The sequence below is a fragment of the Felis catus genome, chromosome A2, assembly GCF_018350175.1.
Source record: "Felis catus isolate Fca126 chromosome A2, F.catus_Fca126_mat1.0, whole genome shotgun sequence".
NCBI lineage: Eukaryota > Metazoa > Chordata > Mammalia > Carnivora > Felidae > Felis > Felis catus.
Window position 1 is genome coordinate 26,795,777 of NC_058369.1, and position 20,592 is coordinate 26,816,368.

Genomic DNA, 20,592 nt, shown 5'->3' on the forward strand with positions numbered 1-20,592 from the left:
ACCTAAAAGTTACTGAAGTGGACTCACAAAGGGTAAGATTTGAAGACAGGATGCTTCTCAAATCAAGGTCTTAGAGAGCAGGGCAAGGAAATCTAGTGGAGGCTAGACACTATGAATGAAACTTAAGCCTGATTAGTGGTTATTAAGAACACACAGATGAAAGAAGAGGGTTTGAACAGAAGAAGGAGAGTCAGTAGGAGGGAAAAAACACATTTGGAGAAAAATGTTCTGACCATGGGCCATTAGGGCAATGATGGTATTTCACACAGCTCAAAATGACAAATCATTGCAGTGTGTTTTAAAGAATTCTTTACCAGAACCATTTTAGTGATATTAAATTGTTTAAGTGGCCATCTGTGGAATAGTGCAGCAACCGGGTGGGTTTATGGACCAGTCTGGAACATCCATTAAAATAGCTACACGTGCTGCATGAAAGCTGTTTGTGACTTTCCTTTGCCAATCACAAATATGGTTAATTCCACCTTGGTAGTCATTTTAATTTTCTATAGGTTACTTAAAGCAGAAGGAATGTGGGTGCACTAAATTGTTTCCAATTTAATAAAGAATCTATTTTTTAAAAGCACAAAAGCCACAATTTTAGTTAACAGTTTTAGAACTTATGGTTCAGTTTTAAATCTTTTCTATTTGAAAGATTTACACAACAAAATCAGAGCAAAACATCATAATGGATAAACATAAAAGAGACTGTCTATTCTTATTCTCAAAAATTTGCTTACTGGAAATAAAAAATCAAATATTTTATTATCTAAGCCTAATAACAATCACCACAACACACTAAAATAGAAGTTATTGCTTATAAATGTCAAGAATGATAGTAATAATAATAAACACTTATACAGGGCTTACTCTGTGCCAGCTGCTGTTCTGAGTTCTTTACATTACATTGTAATCTTCAAACAAACCCATGGGGTGTGTCTTATTCTTTCCACTCTATAGATGAAGAAACTGAGGCACAGGGACAGTAAGCAACTTGCCTAAGATCACGTGGCTAGTGAGTGTGCGAACCAGGTTTCAACTCTAGGCAGTCTGGTTCTAGCATCTGTCCTCTAAACCACTACGACGTACAACCTCCTCACCTTTGGTCCAGAAATCCCATTTAACCCCTGTGTAAGGCATGATAGGAGGGGTGGGCTCGGGCTATTTTTGAGCTTCACGCCTCTCAGTGTTCCTTTAGTCCCCATGATTACTGTTTAAAGAAAAGGAAAGGATGCTTATGAATTTGGTTGGTAGGAAAGGAAGAATCCAGTTGGCAGGAAAAGCTGGCGACAGGATTCCATCTTGTTTATTAAAATCAGATCTTTTCTACTCACGTGAAAAGCCCAAAAGAACTTCTCCTGCACTCAACCATCAATAATTGCTACTGGCTTCCTATTTCTTCAATTTATGGTGACACCGTATTTGTCAGACATCCCTGAGCGATCACTGGTTTTTGAACTGTGAACTAGCTTAGTGATGAGAGCACAGCTTCTGAATTAGTTTCTGATAAATTTCACCAGAGGGGATGGGAATAATTATCACCCTTTGCCCCACCGCCCTCAAACCACATGTCGACCAACAGAAAATGCAGGGTGTGGAATCGTCACACTGTGAAGATAGATGTAGCCTAATGACATGGAAAGAGATGCCAAATCGTTTTCAACTTTAGAGGGGCCAGCCTTGCAAGATTTAATTAGCTTACAGTTGAGAAGTAATTTGAAGCTTCAAATTATAGTTATTTAGAGACTCTTGAATTGCTCATCCTTTCACTTTATAAAACTACAATATGAGGCAGACTTCCATGGAAAAAATGATTAGAATAATAATAATAAAAAAAATCCCTACCGAGAGGCAATAAAAGGAGTTGGGAAGAATCAAGCTTGGGAGCCAGGCAGCCCTGGGTTAGAGCCCCACAGGTGCAATGCTGGGCTATTCATGAACTTCTCTGAGACTGTGTTCTCATCTATAAATTATCATTTGTCTTATGATGCTGTGTGAGCTACAGGGATTTGGTAAAATGCCTGGCATATGTTAACGTTCAATAAATTTTGGTGTACTTAACACTGTTCCTGTTCTCAGTTTATACTAACTCTGAAATCTTCTCTGAGAGTCTCCGTTTCTGAAATCCACTGCTCCTTCCTCTTCACCTCTCCTCGTGCTTTCGGAAATCCATCATCACTGGCCTCACTGCGACAGCCTCTTAATTTGGCTCACGCCTTCTAGTTTTCCTCTCAGCATCTTAACACATCTGTAGAAAGACAACCACCAGTGTTATCTTCCTAATTTACAAACACGATGAACCCCTTGCTACAGAATAAAATCTGAAAACCTGTGCCTACTTCTCTGCCTTCATCTGCCATCATTCTTCACTCACTCCTATTTCTCTAGACAAAGCAAAATACCAGTGGGATCCCCTGTACATGTGTCTGCTTTGGGGCCTTTCACTTGTTCTACAGCAACTTTTGGAAACATCATCCACTCTATCAAGTATCTAACAGCAAAGAGGAGACCTGGAGATTACTTGCAGACTCCACAGAAATTACACACTTCTGTAAGCATTTCTCCTACCATTCTATATTATATTTGTTCTATATCATTCTCTTTGATAGACTATGAACTCCCTAAAGAAAAACACTGTATCTTTTAAAAAAAAAGTTAAAAGTTTGTATTGTATTTTAATATGTATATTATCGAACAACTTTGAGATCCCATATCTGTAACAATGACCTTCCACAAATCTCTAGTTTGGCACAAAGAGACTCCAAATATGAAAAACGTTTCCACAGGACCATGTATCGAACAGAAGGGAAACACATTCATATCCACTGCCTGGACATCGGTGCTGCAGGTCAGCAGGGGCCTTGGTCCTTGAAGGAGGGTGAGGCTGCCATTGGGGCAGCAGCCATCTTGTTCTCCTGGCTCAGGGAGCTTTTCTTAGTTCACCAAAGACCTGGGTTGAGCTGTCTGCTTGTGCAGCACTGACTGAAGAACTGGTGGTGGAAAGAGAGTGCCACCTGGCCTGTCCCTTAATGAGGGGGACTTGGCAGGAAGGGGGGCAGGAGGATGAGGGCCTGAGAAGGATCCCTTTTCCAGGGGATGGAAGAAGTGGAGGCAGTTTGCCCATGACAGGGGGTATTTGTGCCTTGAAATGAGGAATGATCACTTGCTAGCCAAAGAGTTGGTGTCTCCAAGCCTTCCAGTTGCCTTTTCCTCCTTTCCAGGTAGTCAATGAGCAGGTTCAACTCATTACCATACACTTTCCCTCAGTCAACAGGAAGAGAAGGTGCAGAATGCCTGAAGGGACAGAGTAGCTGGTAAGGCGCCTGCAGTGCAATTCCAGCATGTTCCTGCTGCTCACGTTCAGAGAAAAATCTCCTGTATTCTTTAGCCACGGCACAGGGCATCTTCTAGGAGCATATGACAATGTACTAGAGACAAGAAAAAGCTTTTGATACATTCATGAAGCATAATTACGGTGCAAGAGGAATGCAAAATGGGGACCCATCATCTTTAACTTCCTGGAGTGCTCGTGTAAGACTTGATTCAGAGGAGAGGTGCATCATTTCCACCATAAGGCCGTGATCCTGCAACCAACGACCTAGGATGGTTACGTGTTATTCCCTCTGTTCACTGTTGATAGAAACAATAACACAATTGATCTGAAGGCCTCTTTTGATCATGTTCTCTTTGAACCACTTGATTAAAAGTACTGGGAAGGCCCTTCTTTCTGAGTGTCCCTGCCACTGACATCACCAGAATGGACTGGTATCACTCATGGTTGTCTTTGTTCCTTTTTGAATACTCAGCCACATTCTACAGTAATTCTTTAATGCTTAGCATGTCTTTACCCTCCTTTAAGCAGCCCTCTTGGGGAAAATAAGAAATTAGCAGAATAGGTTTATATGGCCTGCGGCTTTTAGCTACTGAAGATCTTCCATATTGTCCCCTGTGAAGCCTGGCGGATGAAGACATCTTAAGTCCTGAGATCACACAGCTGGTAAGCAGCACAGTACTGATCAGCTGCAAAAACTCTATCTGTGGAAGAGTAACAAAACCCACATGTAAAGATCAGCCTGCTAGGACTCCCCAAAAGTATCAAGACATTGTATATTCTCTATCTTTGTACCTCCAGGATCTAGAACAGTGTGTCTACAATCTTATATAGTACATGTTGAATAGATATTAAATGAGAGAACCTCTAAACAGCTTTCTTCAATTAGTTCACTCTCATCTTTCAGTTGGCCTATCAATCATTAGCCATTATTACGTTTCTATATTTTTGGTTAATGACTATTCTTCCTTTATTAGAAAGTAAAGGATTCTATCAGTAATGTGGATTGAGCTAATGAATATTTTCTGCCTGCTACAAACACATAAGTTTGAAAAAAATGAAGTTTAAATGATAAGAGTATGTTGTTGATGAGGCATTAAATGAAGAGGAAATACAAGCCACAGCTGACCAGCAATCAGTTGATGTCCAAGTGTGTGGGGAGCAGGGGGAGGAGAGGAAAGGAGATCTGTCCTAAATAAATACAAGGATCAGATCCTAATATGTGTGTGTATGCATATAAAATTATGGGCAGAGGTCCCAGGACTGTAACACTATGTGGGGACAGTAGATGTGGCCTTGGGCTTACCTAAGATGAGAAGCTAGACCTGAGATTCCTGCATAAAACCAGACCCTGAAATGACTGTCCCCCTCCATGACACAGGTAAGACACTCTTTCATTGCTCCAGGCAAAAAAAAGCTGGTCTCTAGCCAGGCTCCAGGGTTGAGGAAAAGTCTACTATGAGAAATCAAAACCCCAAACTAAAGCCATGTATGCGAATTTAGTCTGAGTTTAAACTACCCTTATGGCAAGGAAATTCCAAGCTTAAGAAAGACATTTAAAAACTGGTCCTATCTCGGTGAAAAAGCTGGAAGCCAAAAGCCTTGAGGTAGACAGAAGAGAATGCAAAGCTTTTCCAGAGGTAAAACACACCTCAATGAAGACAAACACACTTTCCAAAGTCACTTACCAGTGTAAGGAAGGAGGGAGGGAGAGTCAGCAGATGTAAGAAACAGAAGGAACAGCTTCTTTAGAAAGCTATTAGAGCTATTAGAGCAATCGGAAAACCACTATAAAATAAGTATTATTTAAAACCACAATAAAATAGGATATCATAAACAATAGATTTGAAAAAATACCAAAACTTTTAAAAAGTTTATTTCATTAAAAAAAAAAAAAAGGACTGGGAAAACTACATATTAGCTATAGCTAAGGAATAGTGATCTGAGGAAATTACCCCAAATGGAGAGATGCAAGAAGAAACGATGAGATGGGAGGGGTGCAAATGAAGTGAAAGGTATCTAAGGTGCTTGCTTTGTAAGGGGATGGGCTAGTACTTTCAACTTTGTTAAGGTCAATATACAAGGTTACAAATTTATAAATGTAAAGGTTATAATCCCCAAAAGAATACAAATGGAACCTACAACTTCCAAACTAGCTAAAGTTAAACAAGTACTACATACAAAAACTTGATTTGGATCTAAATGTATAGCCTTAAATTACTTATTAAAAAAGTGAGATTAAGATTAATAAGTTAAACATTCAACTCAAGAAATCAGGAAAATAATATATTCACAAAGTAGAAAGAAGGTAAAAATTAAGAGAATAACTAAAATCGAACCTTTAGAGTATCAACTAAAGCAAAAATCGGATTCTTTTTTTTTATTAAAAATTTTTTTTTTCTTCAACGTTTTTTATTTATTTTTGGGACAGAGAGAGACAGAGCATGAATGGGGGAGGGGCAGAGAGAGAGGGAGACACAGAATCGGAAACAGGCTCCAGGCTCCGAGCCATCAGCCCAGAGCCTGATGCGGGGCTCGAACTAATGGACCGCGAGATCGTGACCGGGCTGAAGTCGGACGCTTAACCGACTGTGCCACCCAGGCGCCCCAAAAATCGGATTCTTTGAAGAGACTAATAGAAAACTTCTGGAAAAATTGGTTAAGAAAATTATATATTAGAAATAAAAATATAATATTAACATTGTACAGGTATGGTAGAGAAAAAACTACATATATATTCCTCTATATCTCTCTCTATAAAAAAACTCATACAACTTTTATAGCCCTCTTATATTAAATTTAAAACAAAGTGACACTTTTCTAGAATGGAAATATTAAAATTGACTCAAGAAAAAAATAGGAAAGCTAAAAATACCTATAACCATTAAACAACTTGTACTGAAGTTCAAAAATCCATACGCCAAAAAGCACCAGGTCCAGATATTTTAAAGACAAGTTCTAATCAAACATTCAAAGAACTCAATCCATACTGAGATGAGAAAAAAGAGTAAACGCTCCCCAACTTAATTTATCAAATTTGACCTTATATAAGAATGGAAAGAAAAAAATTATAAATTAGTCTAATTAATGAACATATATTTAGAATTCCTAAAAAAATAGAAAATGTATAGCAATGTATAGCAATATCTAGCAATATCTAGCAATGTATATAGAACATCTAAGATGATCAACAGGGGTTATCTCAAGAATGGAAAGATATTTCCACATGAGAATATCTGTGATGAAATCCATGACATTATCAGATTAAGATGAAAAACATGATCAATTCGACAGAGGGAGAAAAAACAGCATTCAATAAAATTCAATACTCATTACTGATAACAAGCCTTAGCGAACTAGGAAAATAAACACATTAATCTGTGATTGAGTTTTATTTTAAAGCTTGTATCAGTCAGGATGGGTTAGGTTATAATAATAAATAACCCTTAAATCTCAGAAGTTTAATGTAAAAGCAAAAGATCATATTTTGTTCACGCAAGTCCCATGGAGTACCAAGATGTTCCATTTAACTCTAGTAACTCAAGTACCCAGGATGGTACGTTCTTCCCTAACCACCAGGGCACTGAGATGCGAACATGGTGACTGGCACACTAATTTTTCTTTTTAAATTTTTTTTAGTGTTTATTTTTGAGAGAGACAGTGCACAAGCGGGCGTGGGGCAGAGAGACAGAGGGAGACACAGAATCTGAAGCAGGTTCCAGGCTCTGACCTGTTAGCACAGAGCCCAATGCGGGACTTGAACTCATGAACCGTGAGATCATGAGCTGAGCTGAAGTCAGATGCTTAACTGACTGAGCCACCCAGGTGCCCCTGGCACACTAATTCCTAAAGCTTGTTCCTAAAGTGACCATGTCACTTCTGTTCATCTTTACTGGTAAAACAAGTCATAGGTCCAACCTAATTAAAAGGGTCAGGTTGAGAAAGTGAAATTCTACCATATATCTGGAAGGAAAACTATAATATTCGGAAACAATCCCAATGACTATCTGGGTTATATATTTGAAATATACATAAATATTTGCTCTTCATCCTTGATTCCTGACACAGAGCTCCTAAAACCCTTGGAACTTCCTGACAGAAGTGATAGATTTTTTTTTTTTTAAATTCCATAACACACTTTCAACCTTACCTTAGTCTATGCTAATAAGGTGGTTCTTGGTGGGTCCCTAGATACTCCAAACTAGGGGCTGGTTGCCAGAGAAACCAGTCATGTGATTAAAAGTTTGGAATGTTGGGGCGCCTGGGTGGCGCAGTCGGTTAAGCGTCCGACTTCAGCCAGGTCACGATCTCGCGGTCCGTGAGTTCGAGCCCCGCGTCGGGCTCTGGGCTGATGGCTCGGAGCCTGGAGCCTGTTTCCGATTCTGTGTCTCCCTCTCTCTCTGCCCCTCCCCCGTTCATGCTCTGTCTCTCTCTGTCCCAAAAATAAATAAAAACCGTTGAAAAAAAAAATTTAAAAAAAAAAAAGTTTGGAATGTTCAACCACCAACAGCCAACAATTAATCAAATGTGCCTACTTAATTAGGAACTCTCATGTAACCCCTAAATAGTGGGGTTAAGAGATCAGGGTTGGTAAAGACATCAAGGTGCTGGGAGGGTATGGGCTCTGGAAGCTCAGCACCCCTTTATCCCATACCTTGACATATGCAGCTCTCCATGGTGGTTCCTGAGTTGTATGTTTCATAATAAAACAGTTGTAGTAACTCTAACACTTTCTGTCATGAGTTCTGAGTCATTTTAGCAATTATTGAACTTGAGTGTTAAGGAAACCTCCGGGGGTGGGGAGGTGTCTCTGACTATTGGTCAGAATTATGAGTAGCCAGGGTGCTCTATTGCAATGAGTGTCCGAAGTGTGGGAGGTCTCGAGGGACTGAGCCTTTAACCCGTGGGGTCTAACACTAACTGGGAGCTTGTGTCAGAACTGAATTTAACCACTGAGCACCCAGCGGTGTTGAAGAATCTGAGACTGTCACATACAGCCCACCCCCCCCCAACAAAAAACCCCACAAATTAAAAGCATGGCAGATGATTATTATATATACCAGAGTTGAGAACTATTGCATTCAATTATTAACTATTGTATTTCTGTACTTTCATTTGATCCTGAAAGGAAAATATCATTGTACAATATTTACTTTTCAGTTTCCTTTCCTTTCTTTTTCTAAACTGTTATTTATCATTCAAAAAACACTTGCTGGGGTGCCTGGGTAGCTTAGTCAGTTAAGCCGTCCAACTTTCGCTCAGGTTGGGATCTTGCAGTTCATGAGTTCAAGTCCTGCATCCCCCATTGGGCTCTGTGCTGACAGCTCAGAGCCTGGAGCCTGCTTCAGATTCTGTGTCTCCCTCTCTTTCTGCTCCTCCCTAGCTTGTGCTCTCTCAAAAAATAAACATTAAAAAAATAAAAATAAAACATTTCCCATTTTTGTAAGATATTATTGTGCAAATGGAAGCCTGAAGAAAAAAATAATAATTTGCCAAGAACATCAATGCCCATGGTTCCAAATGTTATTTTGACATCTTCTGCCAGAAGCTGTCATAAACTTTTCAGACAGAAGACATTCCTAAAATATTTACATTCTGTGCTTTTTTTAAAAAACCATTTTTTTCAACTTAGATACCAGGAGATGACATTAATATATCACATTTTAAAAAGACTCAATATAAAATTAGCGATAAACTGCACAAGTAAAGGAAAATCATAGATGAAAGGTCAGTGAACATTTTAAAGTCTTTCATCACTCAAATCAACAAAAAATTGAAATTTGTATCATGTTTATTTATTTTTTTATTATGAAATTTATGGTCAAATTGGTTTCCATACAACACATTTTTTCCTTTTATAGATTTACTGTTACTAAAATTGAGACTACTTAAAAAAATCTAGCTGATGATGTAGAAGACACACAGAATCCAGGTCATTCAATCGTAATTGGCTCTAGATCTGCAATACTAACAGTAGCACATCTTATGAAAAGAAGGCAAGTATATAGAATTAAGACAGCAAGGAAGCCAAAGCACTGAGTAAGAACATGCTGTTTTTAGAATTTTTGCTAATGATGATTACATTTTAAATTCTTCCTAGAGTTTCACTAGATACAGCATTACTCATATCCTGTCTTTAAGAGGTATTCAGTATTACTGAAGTATGGAAAGAGGACACTGAAAGTAGTTCATGACCAAAGTTTTCAAGATTCATTAATGAATTTTTCTACACATTTCTCACTCAAGGAAGATAAAATTTTGTAACAGAAATCTGTTACATGACAAATCTTTAAATATTAACTTAAAAACAAAAAAAGCAATGTTTGACTTGCACACTACTTTCAATAAAATTAGCCAGAACTCAGTTTTCACTTCACAAGAAGATGATCACTTTTCAACAATGGAAGTAAATTCATTTCCATAATTTACATGAAATTTTCAAATAGCACTAGGATTTTGGAGCCAAGAAAAAATTTAATTAATGCTTACCATATATGGCTTCATTGGGGTAAGGATAAGAAATGAACAATTTATTGATTCATTTTTAGCAAAGCACAAGGAAAGGCATGAGATATAGCAGAAATGGAAAGAATTACGACCTCTGAGAAAGGTGTTCGTCAGGAGTTTCAAAACTAGCTAATCATGTGGATAATGTATAAAAAATTACAGTAAATGAAAGTAATTTGTATCGAGAAAAACTCTCAGTGGAATTAAATGCCTGAGAGGTGCCTGCAGTGAGCTGATGGATAGCATGTAATAAAGTCAGGAGCAAATGGAATGCATTTTGTGCTCTGACAATGCCTTGGGAACTCTGAACTGCAGCCCTAATCAACCCTCAGAGAGGTCCTGGGAGGATGTGGTAGCTGATGAAGAAATTAGCAACTCCAAAGAGGCAGAAAGACTGACACAGTAAATCAAAGCAGAAATGACCGTTTTTCGGGGGCAGTCATTTCTGTATTCTTCCACTACAGGTTATAAATAGCTGGAGAAAAGACATAGTATCTACCACTACCGATGAGCTCATTGCAATGTCCGGTCCTAGGTACTGCACATTAGCTTCCCAGCTGCCAGAATGCTCTTCCCAGCCCTCCACAGGGCTTGCCCATTACTGTCCTTTGGGTCTCTATTCAAATATTACTTCCTGAGGGGTGCTTATCCTGACCACTTTTCCTAAAGCAGACCTTTTTGTGTGCCTTCTTATTATTCTGTATTTACACCATAAACATCTACTTTTTTATTTTATTTTTTAAAACACGGTTTTCTTTCCTGCCTCCTCTAATGTAATATAAACTTCAGGAGGGCAGGGATTTTATCTGCCTTGATCACTGAAAATATTCTCAGCACCTAGAATCACTCTTGACACATAGTGGGTACTAATACATATTAAATAAATAAATAGCAAAAACACTAAAAATATGTTTTCTAGATACACAATCACCAAGTGAATGAATGAATAAAGTCTCTTTGCAAACGAAGGCATTTATAATATTTTCTATACCTTTTGGTCTATACTGTATAAAGTCTGATTGTGTCCCACATCCTCAACAATTTATAGACATTCCCTAAGAAACAAATACTCATCAGTTCCCCCAGAAGAAATAGCAACAGTTACTTTACAAAAGCTAAGAGCTCCCTGCTGTTGGCAGCAGCATATTACTAATGCAGAAATATTAATGATACTTCATTATGGATAGCATCTGCTTTAGGCTGCACAGCACCAAGCATGCCAACTTAAATGTTGTGGAGGCTGAGTAAAATAGTTCCAGCTAACGAAGTGACAGTGACATCTTCGTGACTAAGAAAACAGATATACCCATCTCCAGCCTGACTTCTTCAGCAGTGACCTCTGATAGAAGCTCAGTGACAAACTGCTCACTTCCTAGGAACCCCAGGATGTCCTCTAAGGGCTGAATATGAAAAGGCAAGTTCAATAAATATTCACTGAATATTAAATATTCTTTAATGTTTAATTTTTTTTAATGTTTATCTATTTTGAGAAGGAGAGAGACAGAGTACAAGCAGGGGAGGAGTGGAGAGAGAGGGAGATGCAGAACTGGGAGCAGGCTCCAGACTCTGAGCTGTCAGCACAGAGCCCTACACGAGACTCGAGCCCATGAACTGCAAGATCATGACTGGAGCCAAAGTCAGACGCATAATCGACCGAGCCACCCAAGCACCCCAAATGCTTAAATCATTCATTCATTTTTTTTTTTCAACGTTTATTTATTTTTGGGACAGAGAGAGACACAGCATGAACGGGGAGGGGCAGAGAGAGAGGGAGACACAGAATTGGAAGCAGGCTCCAGGCTCTGAGCCATCAGCCCAGAGCCCGACACGGGGCTCGAACTCACGGACCGCGAGATCGTGACCTGGCTGAAGTCGGACGCTTAACCGACTGCGCCACCCAGGCGCCCCCATTCATTCATTTTTTAAAAAAAAATTTGTTTTAATGTTTATTCATTTTTGAGAGAGACAGAGTGTGAGTGGGGGAGGGAGAGAGAGAGGCAGACACAGAATCCAAAGCAGGCACTGGGCTCTGAGCTGTCAGCACAGAGCCTGATGCGGGGCTCGAACCCACAAATTGTGAGATCATGACCTGAGCCGAAGTCGGGTGCTTAACCGACTGAGCCATCCAGGTGCCCCTCATTCATTCATTTTAAATGAATAAATTACACTCTCCCAGAATAATATCCTTGACTTAGATTACTTACTTTCATAAAAGTAAATTAGGTTTCAACACAATTATTCTAGACAAGTTGGCAAAATATAGAAATTTCAAGTAGGTTCAAAATTCAGCTTGGTTGACCTAGTAACATCACTGCTGCTAAACAGTAACATCACTGTTGCTTAGTAAGCAAACTAAGTTATTGAGTTTTAAAGGAAGTCACATAATGCTTGTTGCAACCCTGTGAAATGGGTTAGCAGGGCTATCTCCGTTTCACCAATAAAGAACCTGAGGCACAGAGAAGTTAAATGATGTGCCTGGAGTCTCATGCCCAGCAAACGGCAAAGCCAGGATTCAGACTCAGACAGTCCGGTTCTGGATGTGTGCTGTTAATCACTAATCTAACCAGTGTTATTCCCAGGTGCTTGCCTGCAAGCATATTGTTACCAGTCCATGACCAGTGAAGTACCGAAACTGAGAGTAAGTATTCAGAAACTTACATAGCAATCTGACACTGTTATGACACCCCAGTATGTGATCACTGGACTCCTCTTGTTGGACAGGGTACAGACCAGATTAGGAGTTGTCAAAGGCATGTGAATGGCATGTGGCCCTAACTATGCACCAGTAATATGTTGGTATTAGATGAACAGGAAATTCAACAACAACAACAACAATGAAACACCTCTACTTTAAATAGTTTGAGAAGCTCTCATTAATGCTGACCTCATTTGAATTCTCAGATTATCCCATCTCAGATGGAAAAGAATACTGGGGATATCACTTTTTGCCTGCCTCCATCAGACAATAAAGAACGACTCACTCAAGTTTGCATTTACAAATTTAGTATGTATTTTAAAGACGACATTATATAAAAGCATTTCAATCTGAAATATATGAATAATCTGTGCCCTTTACTGTAAGAAAATACAATGCTTAGTCATTTAAGGTATATAAGAAAATACCTACAAAAACACCCATCTAGAACTTTAAGCCTTCAGTTCTACTCTCAAAAAGAAAGCCTTCATAAAATGCTATATACAATAAAAAATATTTAACTTACAATTTTTTTTAATGAGACACACACCCCTTACCCTACGAAATCAGTTTTTCAGAATCTAATTCCTTTTTTCAGATTTAAGATAATTTGGAAAGTGATTTAAATCAGATCAGAAACCATAAGGAATGAAACTTGAGGCAGTAATTTTCCATTTGATTGAGGAAATCAAAATATGTCTAAAATAATACAGTGATATTGAATATATCTACCTTCATGGAGGAAAAAATGATACATTGATACATAGTGATTATCAACATAAATGACACATATACCTTAAAAGACTTTTTTCCCTTTTAATGGAACTCTTCCTAAAATGCCATAAAACTTCTTTGTAAAAGTGCATTCTAGACATGATTCGGAAAACTTTTGCTAAGGCTTTTAAGCTCTGAAACAGAGACCCAATATGTTGTGATTAACTGAGATATGGTAAACTGTTTCCTCCCAATTCTGGCCTTAGAATACTGCTAGGCTCCCAAATCTCTTGTCCAGGTACCCTCCTGGTGAATTTTTTTTAATGTTTTTTTTTTTTTTTTTTTTTTTTTTGAGGGAGAGAGCACGAGTGGAGCAGGTGCAGAGAGAGAGGGGGACAGAGGATCCAGAGTGAGCTCTGCGCTGACAGCAGAGAGCCTGATGCGGGGATCAAACTCAGGAACCGAACTGTGAGATCGTGACCTTGAGCCAAAGTTGGATGCTCAATCTACTGAGCCGCCCAGGTGCCCAGTAAATTTCTAAGGGGACACTTGCACTTGCCTCCACCATTTTTTCCTACATTTTCATTTTCAAAATCTGTCTTCCTAGGTAACTACAGAGAGAAAAGAACTATAGCGAAGAAATGCACACACAGACACACGCCACCCTCACACTGGCTTTCAGTCTCTGAGCTTACTTTACACACAATTCCAAATCAGTGGAATCTGCCTTTTCTTAAAGCATGCAGAGCTCTCCCAGGTCACAGGCCTTTTTCTGCCTGCTTCTGAGATTCATTACAGATGGCTGAGGCTGGGAGCTAGATGGCTGGAGAAGTGGGGCATTACTTGATCTTCTATCATTCTGATAAGAATTCTATGAGGCAGAGAGAAGGCATATGCCATTATCCTCATTTTTTTTTAAATGGAGAAACTGCAGCATACAAAGAAAGTTAAGTAACTTGCCCAAGGCACCAAGCAAATTACTGTCAGAGAATTCAGCTCTTTAAAACCCCTGCTCTTCTCCTCATCAGATAACAATAGTGCTTTTCCTCTCCTCCAATACTTCTCACACATATTTTATTCAAGTTCGATATATATCTAAATTGTACTTTGTGTATATGCACTTCCAGACACCTCAACCAAATCATCAAATTATAATTTCCTATTATGTTTTCTTTGAAATGTCAGCTTTTGAAATGATACCCATAAATCTTTCAAACATGAAATTAGTAGGAAGAGGAGAGAAAGGATGATTGGAAGCAAAAAATAAGAACAGTTTCGATGACTTTGCTTGGGTAAAGAATCGAAAGATTAAAAAAAAAAGACGAAAAAAAAAAAAAAAGCCCGGGGTGGGGAAGAAGGTTCTTTTTGATGGAGTGGTTTGCCTCTTTGCTTCTTTCTGCAGTAGGTGGAGCTATGGTACTATTCTTTAGGGTTACAGGAAGACTATCAGTGAAAAATAATCCAATTCGTTCCTAGGATAGCCATTTTCTTTTGCATTTTCAAATAGTACTTTTCTGTTTTTGAACATTTTTCCTCCATGCCCTGAGACTTCAGGCTGCTCTGCCTACATCCCTCTCTTTCCTGGAATGACAGAGAGTTACCACCTTCACTGCATATCCTTATGATGTCGTTTTTAGGAGGATATTGGGAGATAGGGTTGCACAAAGCAGCCTGCTTCCCGCCCTCCTCTCCCTCCCCTCCCCCCCCCCCCCCCCGTTCCATCACTCAAAAGGTTTCCTCTATAATCTATCAAATCTATTTTTTAGCTCAGAAACAGAATGCTCCTGCAGCTGAAAATCTGCCAGAACCACCACTGGCACATGTCTTTTAAATTTTCACATATAACCCCTCATAAAAATACACTACTTATAAAAATTAAAAAGAGAATAAAACAGATTTAATTAAAAAATAAGGAATTAAAATCTAAAACTAGACTAAGTTTTAGCCCAGCAAGAAAATAATTCATCCTTAAGAAAGTATATAGGAATCAACAAAGTACCACAAAGTGGCCTTTAGGGGCCATGTGTCTGATACTACTATGATGGTTAATTTTATGGATCAACTTGACTGGGGCACAGGATGCCCAGATATCTGGTTAAACATTATGCTGGGTGTGTCTGTGAGGGTGTTTTTGGATGAGATGAACATTTGAATTGGCAGACAGAGTAAAGCTGAGAGCCCTCCCCAGTGTGGGTGGTCTCATGAAATTTATTGGAGGCCTGAGTTGAAGAAAATGCAGAGGAAGGGAGAATTCATTCTCTCTGCCTGACTGATTTAGAGCTGGGACACTCCTCGTCTTCTGCCTTTGGACTTGGACTTTGACTTGAAGTTAGATGAGGACTGGAGCTTACTCTGTGTCCTGGCTCTCAGGCCTTTGAATTCAGATTGGAACTTTACCATGGGCTCTCCTGGGTCTCCAGCTTGACAACTGCAGATCATGGGACTTCTCAGCCTCCATAACTATATGGGCTAATTCCTTTTTTTTTTTTTTTTTTCTGAGAGAGAGAGAGGCACAAGTGAGCAAGGGGCAGAGAGGGGATAGGGAGAACCCCAGGTGGGGCAGAGAGGGAGAGAAAGATAGAGAAGAGGGGCTCACGCAAAATGGGGCTCATGCTCACCCAATGTGGGACTCGAACTCATGAACTGTGAGATCATGATCTGAGCCAAAGTCAGATGCTTAGCGACTAAGCCACCCAGGTGCCTGCTAACTCCTTATAATAAATCCCTTCATATATACAACATATACATAATACAAATATACCTATCCATCTCTCTATATAAATTGATTTTGATTCTCTGGGGAACCTAGACTAATACGGTTATGAATTTCATGTTAAGTTGAAATAGTGTTGAGATAATATTAATTCCTTTCTAGGTAACAACACCATACTTGTTTTTTCTGGCAAACAAGAGGCACAGTTTCTAAACTTATTTACATAAATAAATCTCACCTGTAAAAACTCTGCTCGTGTTTTTACACTTGACTCTGTGAATAAATGCTACAATGATGACAAAGGAAAAGGTATCTCTATGTCTTCCCACTCTCTGAAAAAGCAAGCTCTAGTCTGCACATGATGACCTACATGTCTATCTTTATCCTCTCACTACTAGAAAAATATAACTTTTACCAAAAACAATGGCTGCTATTTTTCCGTAACTCTGAAGATATTGAGGCTATAAATAGGTATAAGGGAGAGTCAAATCTACAAAATTCACTGAGTAGGAAATTTATTTACTTACCTTAGGAAGTAGGTAAATAGAGAAGTAAATAGAGAGTCTTTTTTCAGGTTCAGGGAAATAATTAAACAAAGTTACCAAATGCCTACCACATCCTCGGCCAGGGAAACCAGAGGTGTGGTCTGTGGGCCATTTGGTACTGTCTACATGGAAGACACACAGCCAGAGCCAGAATACAAATTGGCTTTACCACCAAGCACACAATTTTTCCCTAATAAGAGTTACTCACAGAAGAAAGGAGGGTATTGATTTACACTGTGGCACTGTGGCACAAGTTCCTTACCTCACTGTGGATGGTCATTTTGAGTATCATTGTTCTAGGCAATTCTAGGTATTTTCATATATGTTATTTTGTTACTTATAATACCTAACACTTCTGGAATTCTTATTATGTGCCCAACACTTGCACTAACATTCAACCCTCACAACAACCCTGTGAAATGAGTACTATTATCCCCAACCTATGGGTGAGAAAACTGGTGCCCAAACTTTTCACAGACAGTAAATAGTAAGCTGGGATATAAATGGGGCAGTGTGGGTTCTAGAGCACACTCCTACCACTTCACGACACTGACTCTCTTTGAATCTGAATCCTCATTTCAGTTATGCAGACACGAACTGTCTCCATTTTAGAGCTGAGAGACAAAGCTCCTAGGCTGGGTGCTGCCCAAAGAAGGGCTGTACCTAGTTCATCCCTGCAGGTTCTCTCTGGCAGCCTCTAATGATGTCCCCATGCTTGTAGGCATTGTGCGGAAATGCAGAAGGGTCATGAAACATGGTGTCTACTCTCATGACGCTCATATCCTCATGGAGAAAATACGATCAGTAACTGAACCAAGTATGAGATGGAAAGGCTTTCCTGCCCTGGGCTCAGAAGAGTGAACGTGAGGACCCACAAGTTCTTTTCAGGACATGTTCCACACCCTAAGCCTTGAAGGTGGACAGGTCTAACCTTGCAGAATTGCAAATGCCCACATTATTTGACAATCTGCCCACCAATGAGATACAGAAAGAGGGACAAATAGGTACCTTTCTCACTAACAATGTCTAGATGGACTTCCTGTGGGGTCTGGCTTCTGCCTTGGGGAAAGGTATGGGAGGCCCAGCAAGAAACTGGACAAGTACAATCCTGCACAAAGTAAGGTCAGGGTGGTATATAAATTCAGCTCTTGAAATATGTGATTGAGAGAATCCAGGATCTCTGAGCAGATGTGACCCATCTAGCAGAAGTTCTAAGGGGCGCACTCATTCATCTAACAGAAGTTCTAAGCGGCACACTCAGTGGGTGTTCCACAGAATTGACCTTTCTGTTGTTTGAGTAAAGGAACCAAGGACACTAACTCAAATTTGAAGGCCATTATAACGAGTCTTTGAACTTTGGCAGCTGTGTGTCTCTGGGTGGGCAGCTGTCTAAGGGCAAGTCCTTCAAGGTCACAGCAGAGTATGGGGGTGGTAGAGAATGCTAGCAGCAGTGAAACAGGATCATAAAGTTAGGGAGACTCTTCCCAATACGTGTCTACTGGAATAGTAGAAGGTTAGGAGCAAAGATTTTGAAGTCTGGTAGGCCTGGTTTAAAAGCCCACTCTGTCTCTTTCAAACAGTGTGACTGTGAACAATTTACCTATCCTCTGTAAACCTCAGCTTATTCATTTGAAAAATGGGAATAATAATATCAATCTTGAGATGTAAACTATAAGAACATGTAAGATGAGGGGCACCTGGTGGCTCAGTAGGTTAAGCATCAGACTCTTGATTTTGGCTTAGGTCATGATCTCACAGTTGTAAGATCAAGCCCCATGTTGTGGAGCTTGCTTAAGATTCTCTCTCTCCCTTTCCTTCTGTGCCTCCCCTCCAACCCATGTGAGCATACTCTCTCTCTCCTTCTCCCTCTGTCTCTCTCTCCAAAAAAGATATATGTAAGATGCTTAGAGTAGAAACCTGGCACAAGACTTAACAAAAAAACAATGACATTTAATAAGTCCTTATTGTATGTCAGGCACCCTTCTAAGCTCTCACACCCATTTACTTATTCATACTCCACAATAGACCTATAAGGCAGCATGGTGCACTGCATTATTATGGACACATATTCCCTACTCTGTTCACCGTGAGAAAATACATCCCTACCCCAATGACTCTAGGGTCAGCCGTGGGATAGTCTTTGCCAATGGCTATCACAGATGTGACCCATCTAGCAGCAGTTTTAAGAGGCACCCAGAGGCTCCATCACAATACTGAACTTGATGGCAGCATGACAGCCTGCACCCTGGAATGAAAAGGACAGGTAGAGTAGAGCTGCAGCACACCTGTAGCCTACATGTGCACTGAGCAAGAAATGAATGTGTGTTGTCACAGGCCATGGAGAGTTGGGGATCATTCGGTACTTTTAATATCCTCATTTGCAGCTGATAAAATTGAGGCACAAAGTGTTTAATTCAGACAAACTCACACAGCAGGTGTGCAGTCCAATTCTAAACCACCACTCACTGCCTCTGATCTGGTTACCATCACCATCACTGATGAGGACTCAGACACCAGGGGAGGTTTGTTAACAGCCAGGCCTGGGAGGGAGAGCTTACTAATGGCTAAAGGTGGAGCACAAAGCAGACCAGAAGTGCTGGTGTGTGTCTCATGGAGAGAAGCAAGATCTGTATGTAGAAGAGTGGACACCAGTGTGAACACAGAATTTGGAAGAGGTGAACAAGATCAGCGGAAGGTATGCTTTATATGGTGGAAAATTAGAACCATTGAAGTTTGGGAGACCAGAGAAAAAGCCACCGACTAATAGGCAGCCGAACAGTCTTAAAAAACATGAACGAGAGACTGAGTAAGGAGGCTACTCCAGGCTTGAGACAGGGACCTAGAATAAGGTGGGAGCATCAACAATACCAACAGAGGGGACCAGATAGAAGATGGTTAGTGACTATTTGGAGGTACAAGAGTCACATTTCCACTTACAGTTCTTAAACAAGAAGAGGGAGGAAATGACAGATGGATTCTAAAGTACCAAGTCTGGGGGAATTGCATAATGATGGTACCCAAGCCTGGAAGGTATAGACCTTGCATATTTCTACAGACCCTTGGCCCTCTGATTTTTCTCACTAGATTGTTCCCAGGAAAGGACCACGCTGTGGCCAGTCACTAGAGCTAACTCAGAAGAGGTTTTAACAGGTCTTATCAGAGCTCTGGGTTTTGTACCTAATGGTATTTATTATTTGCAATACCAGAAAATCCAGTCTCTGTAATTTAATTTATAGAACTGTAATTTAATTTAAATTACACCTCTGAAATTTAATATAGAACTACCACGTCTGAATTTTCCTTCTTTGCCTTTTTTCACTGTATGCTACTTATTGCCGCACTGTTGTCCATTTGCAGGAGTTCCCTGTGATGACCGGGAATGGGGTGTAGACAAAGCTACGGGGTGTAGATAAAGGCATGAAGAGAAGAAATGTTTCAGCTTTGAAATGCCAATCAAGATTTTTAGCAGCCTGATTGGCAGTCAGAGAAACAGAGCCATGATAATGGTAAAGACACCGATGCTGGTGTTAATTTTTGCAGGAGAGGAAACAATGACCTGATGGTAAGATCTAGAAATAAATCATTATCAAAGTAGACAGGGAGGGACCGTGATACCTGACAGATCTGAGAATGCTGATGGAGGAAACTGGAAACATATCAGGGCCTGTTAGTTCACGAGACAGCCAGGACTCAGGCAGAGTCCAGGAAGATGTGAGAGGTGTGTGGGGGGGGAGGTGCAGACCAACAGAAATGAAGACACAAGAACAAATGGCAAACTGGAGGGCGTGCTCTGAAGAACAGAGCAGAACGCTGTGTCCCTACAAAAAGGAAGGCCCATTTGGGGAGCTTCTGGAACAGAGCTCGTGGGACACCATCTGGGGTGGGGCTTAGGTGAATAACATACGGAAAATACCATGTTTTGAACTAAAACTGAGGGCACTGAGGAGATACTCAGCCAGGAAAGGATGTCACCCATGGAGAGAGGTAAACTGGATGATGTGAACCTGATGGGGAAAAATGGAGAAATCCGGACTTAAATTAGAGGATGAAAGGGAAGAATTCTATTAATTCTAATCTATTAATTCTAATC

The 20,592-nt window shown here is 40.0% G+C and overlaps 1 protein-coding gene across 23 annotated transcripts in view; it reads right to left on the bottom strand.

Annotated features, from left to right (window-relative positions):
* CFAP20DC (CFAP20 domain containing) overlaps nt 1-20,592 on the bottom strand; it is a 246,747-nt gene that overhangs the window by 186,255 nt on the left and 39,900 nt on the right. For 4 of the 23 annotated variants that reach the window (XM_045051770.1, XM_045051769.1, XM_045051772.1 and 1 more), the window contains 2 exons: nt 2,088-2,245; nt 1,098-1,207 (listed from right to left, as the gene is read on the bottom strand). The exons of 17 other annotated variants lie outside the window; for them this stretch is intronic. In XM_045051770.1, coding sequence (XP_044907705.1) covers nt 1,098-1,117 — 20 coding nt within the window. In that variant the 5' untranslated portion in view covers nt 1,118-1,207; nt 2,088-2,245. Of the gene's footprint in view, nt 1-1,097; nt 1,208-2,087; nt 2,246-2,724; nt 3,426-20,592 lie in introns of those variants that run through there. 2 more of the 23 variants (XM_045051771.1, XM_045051775.1) reach the window with 2 other exon arrangements.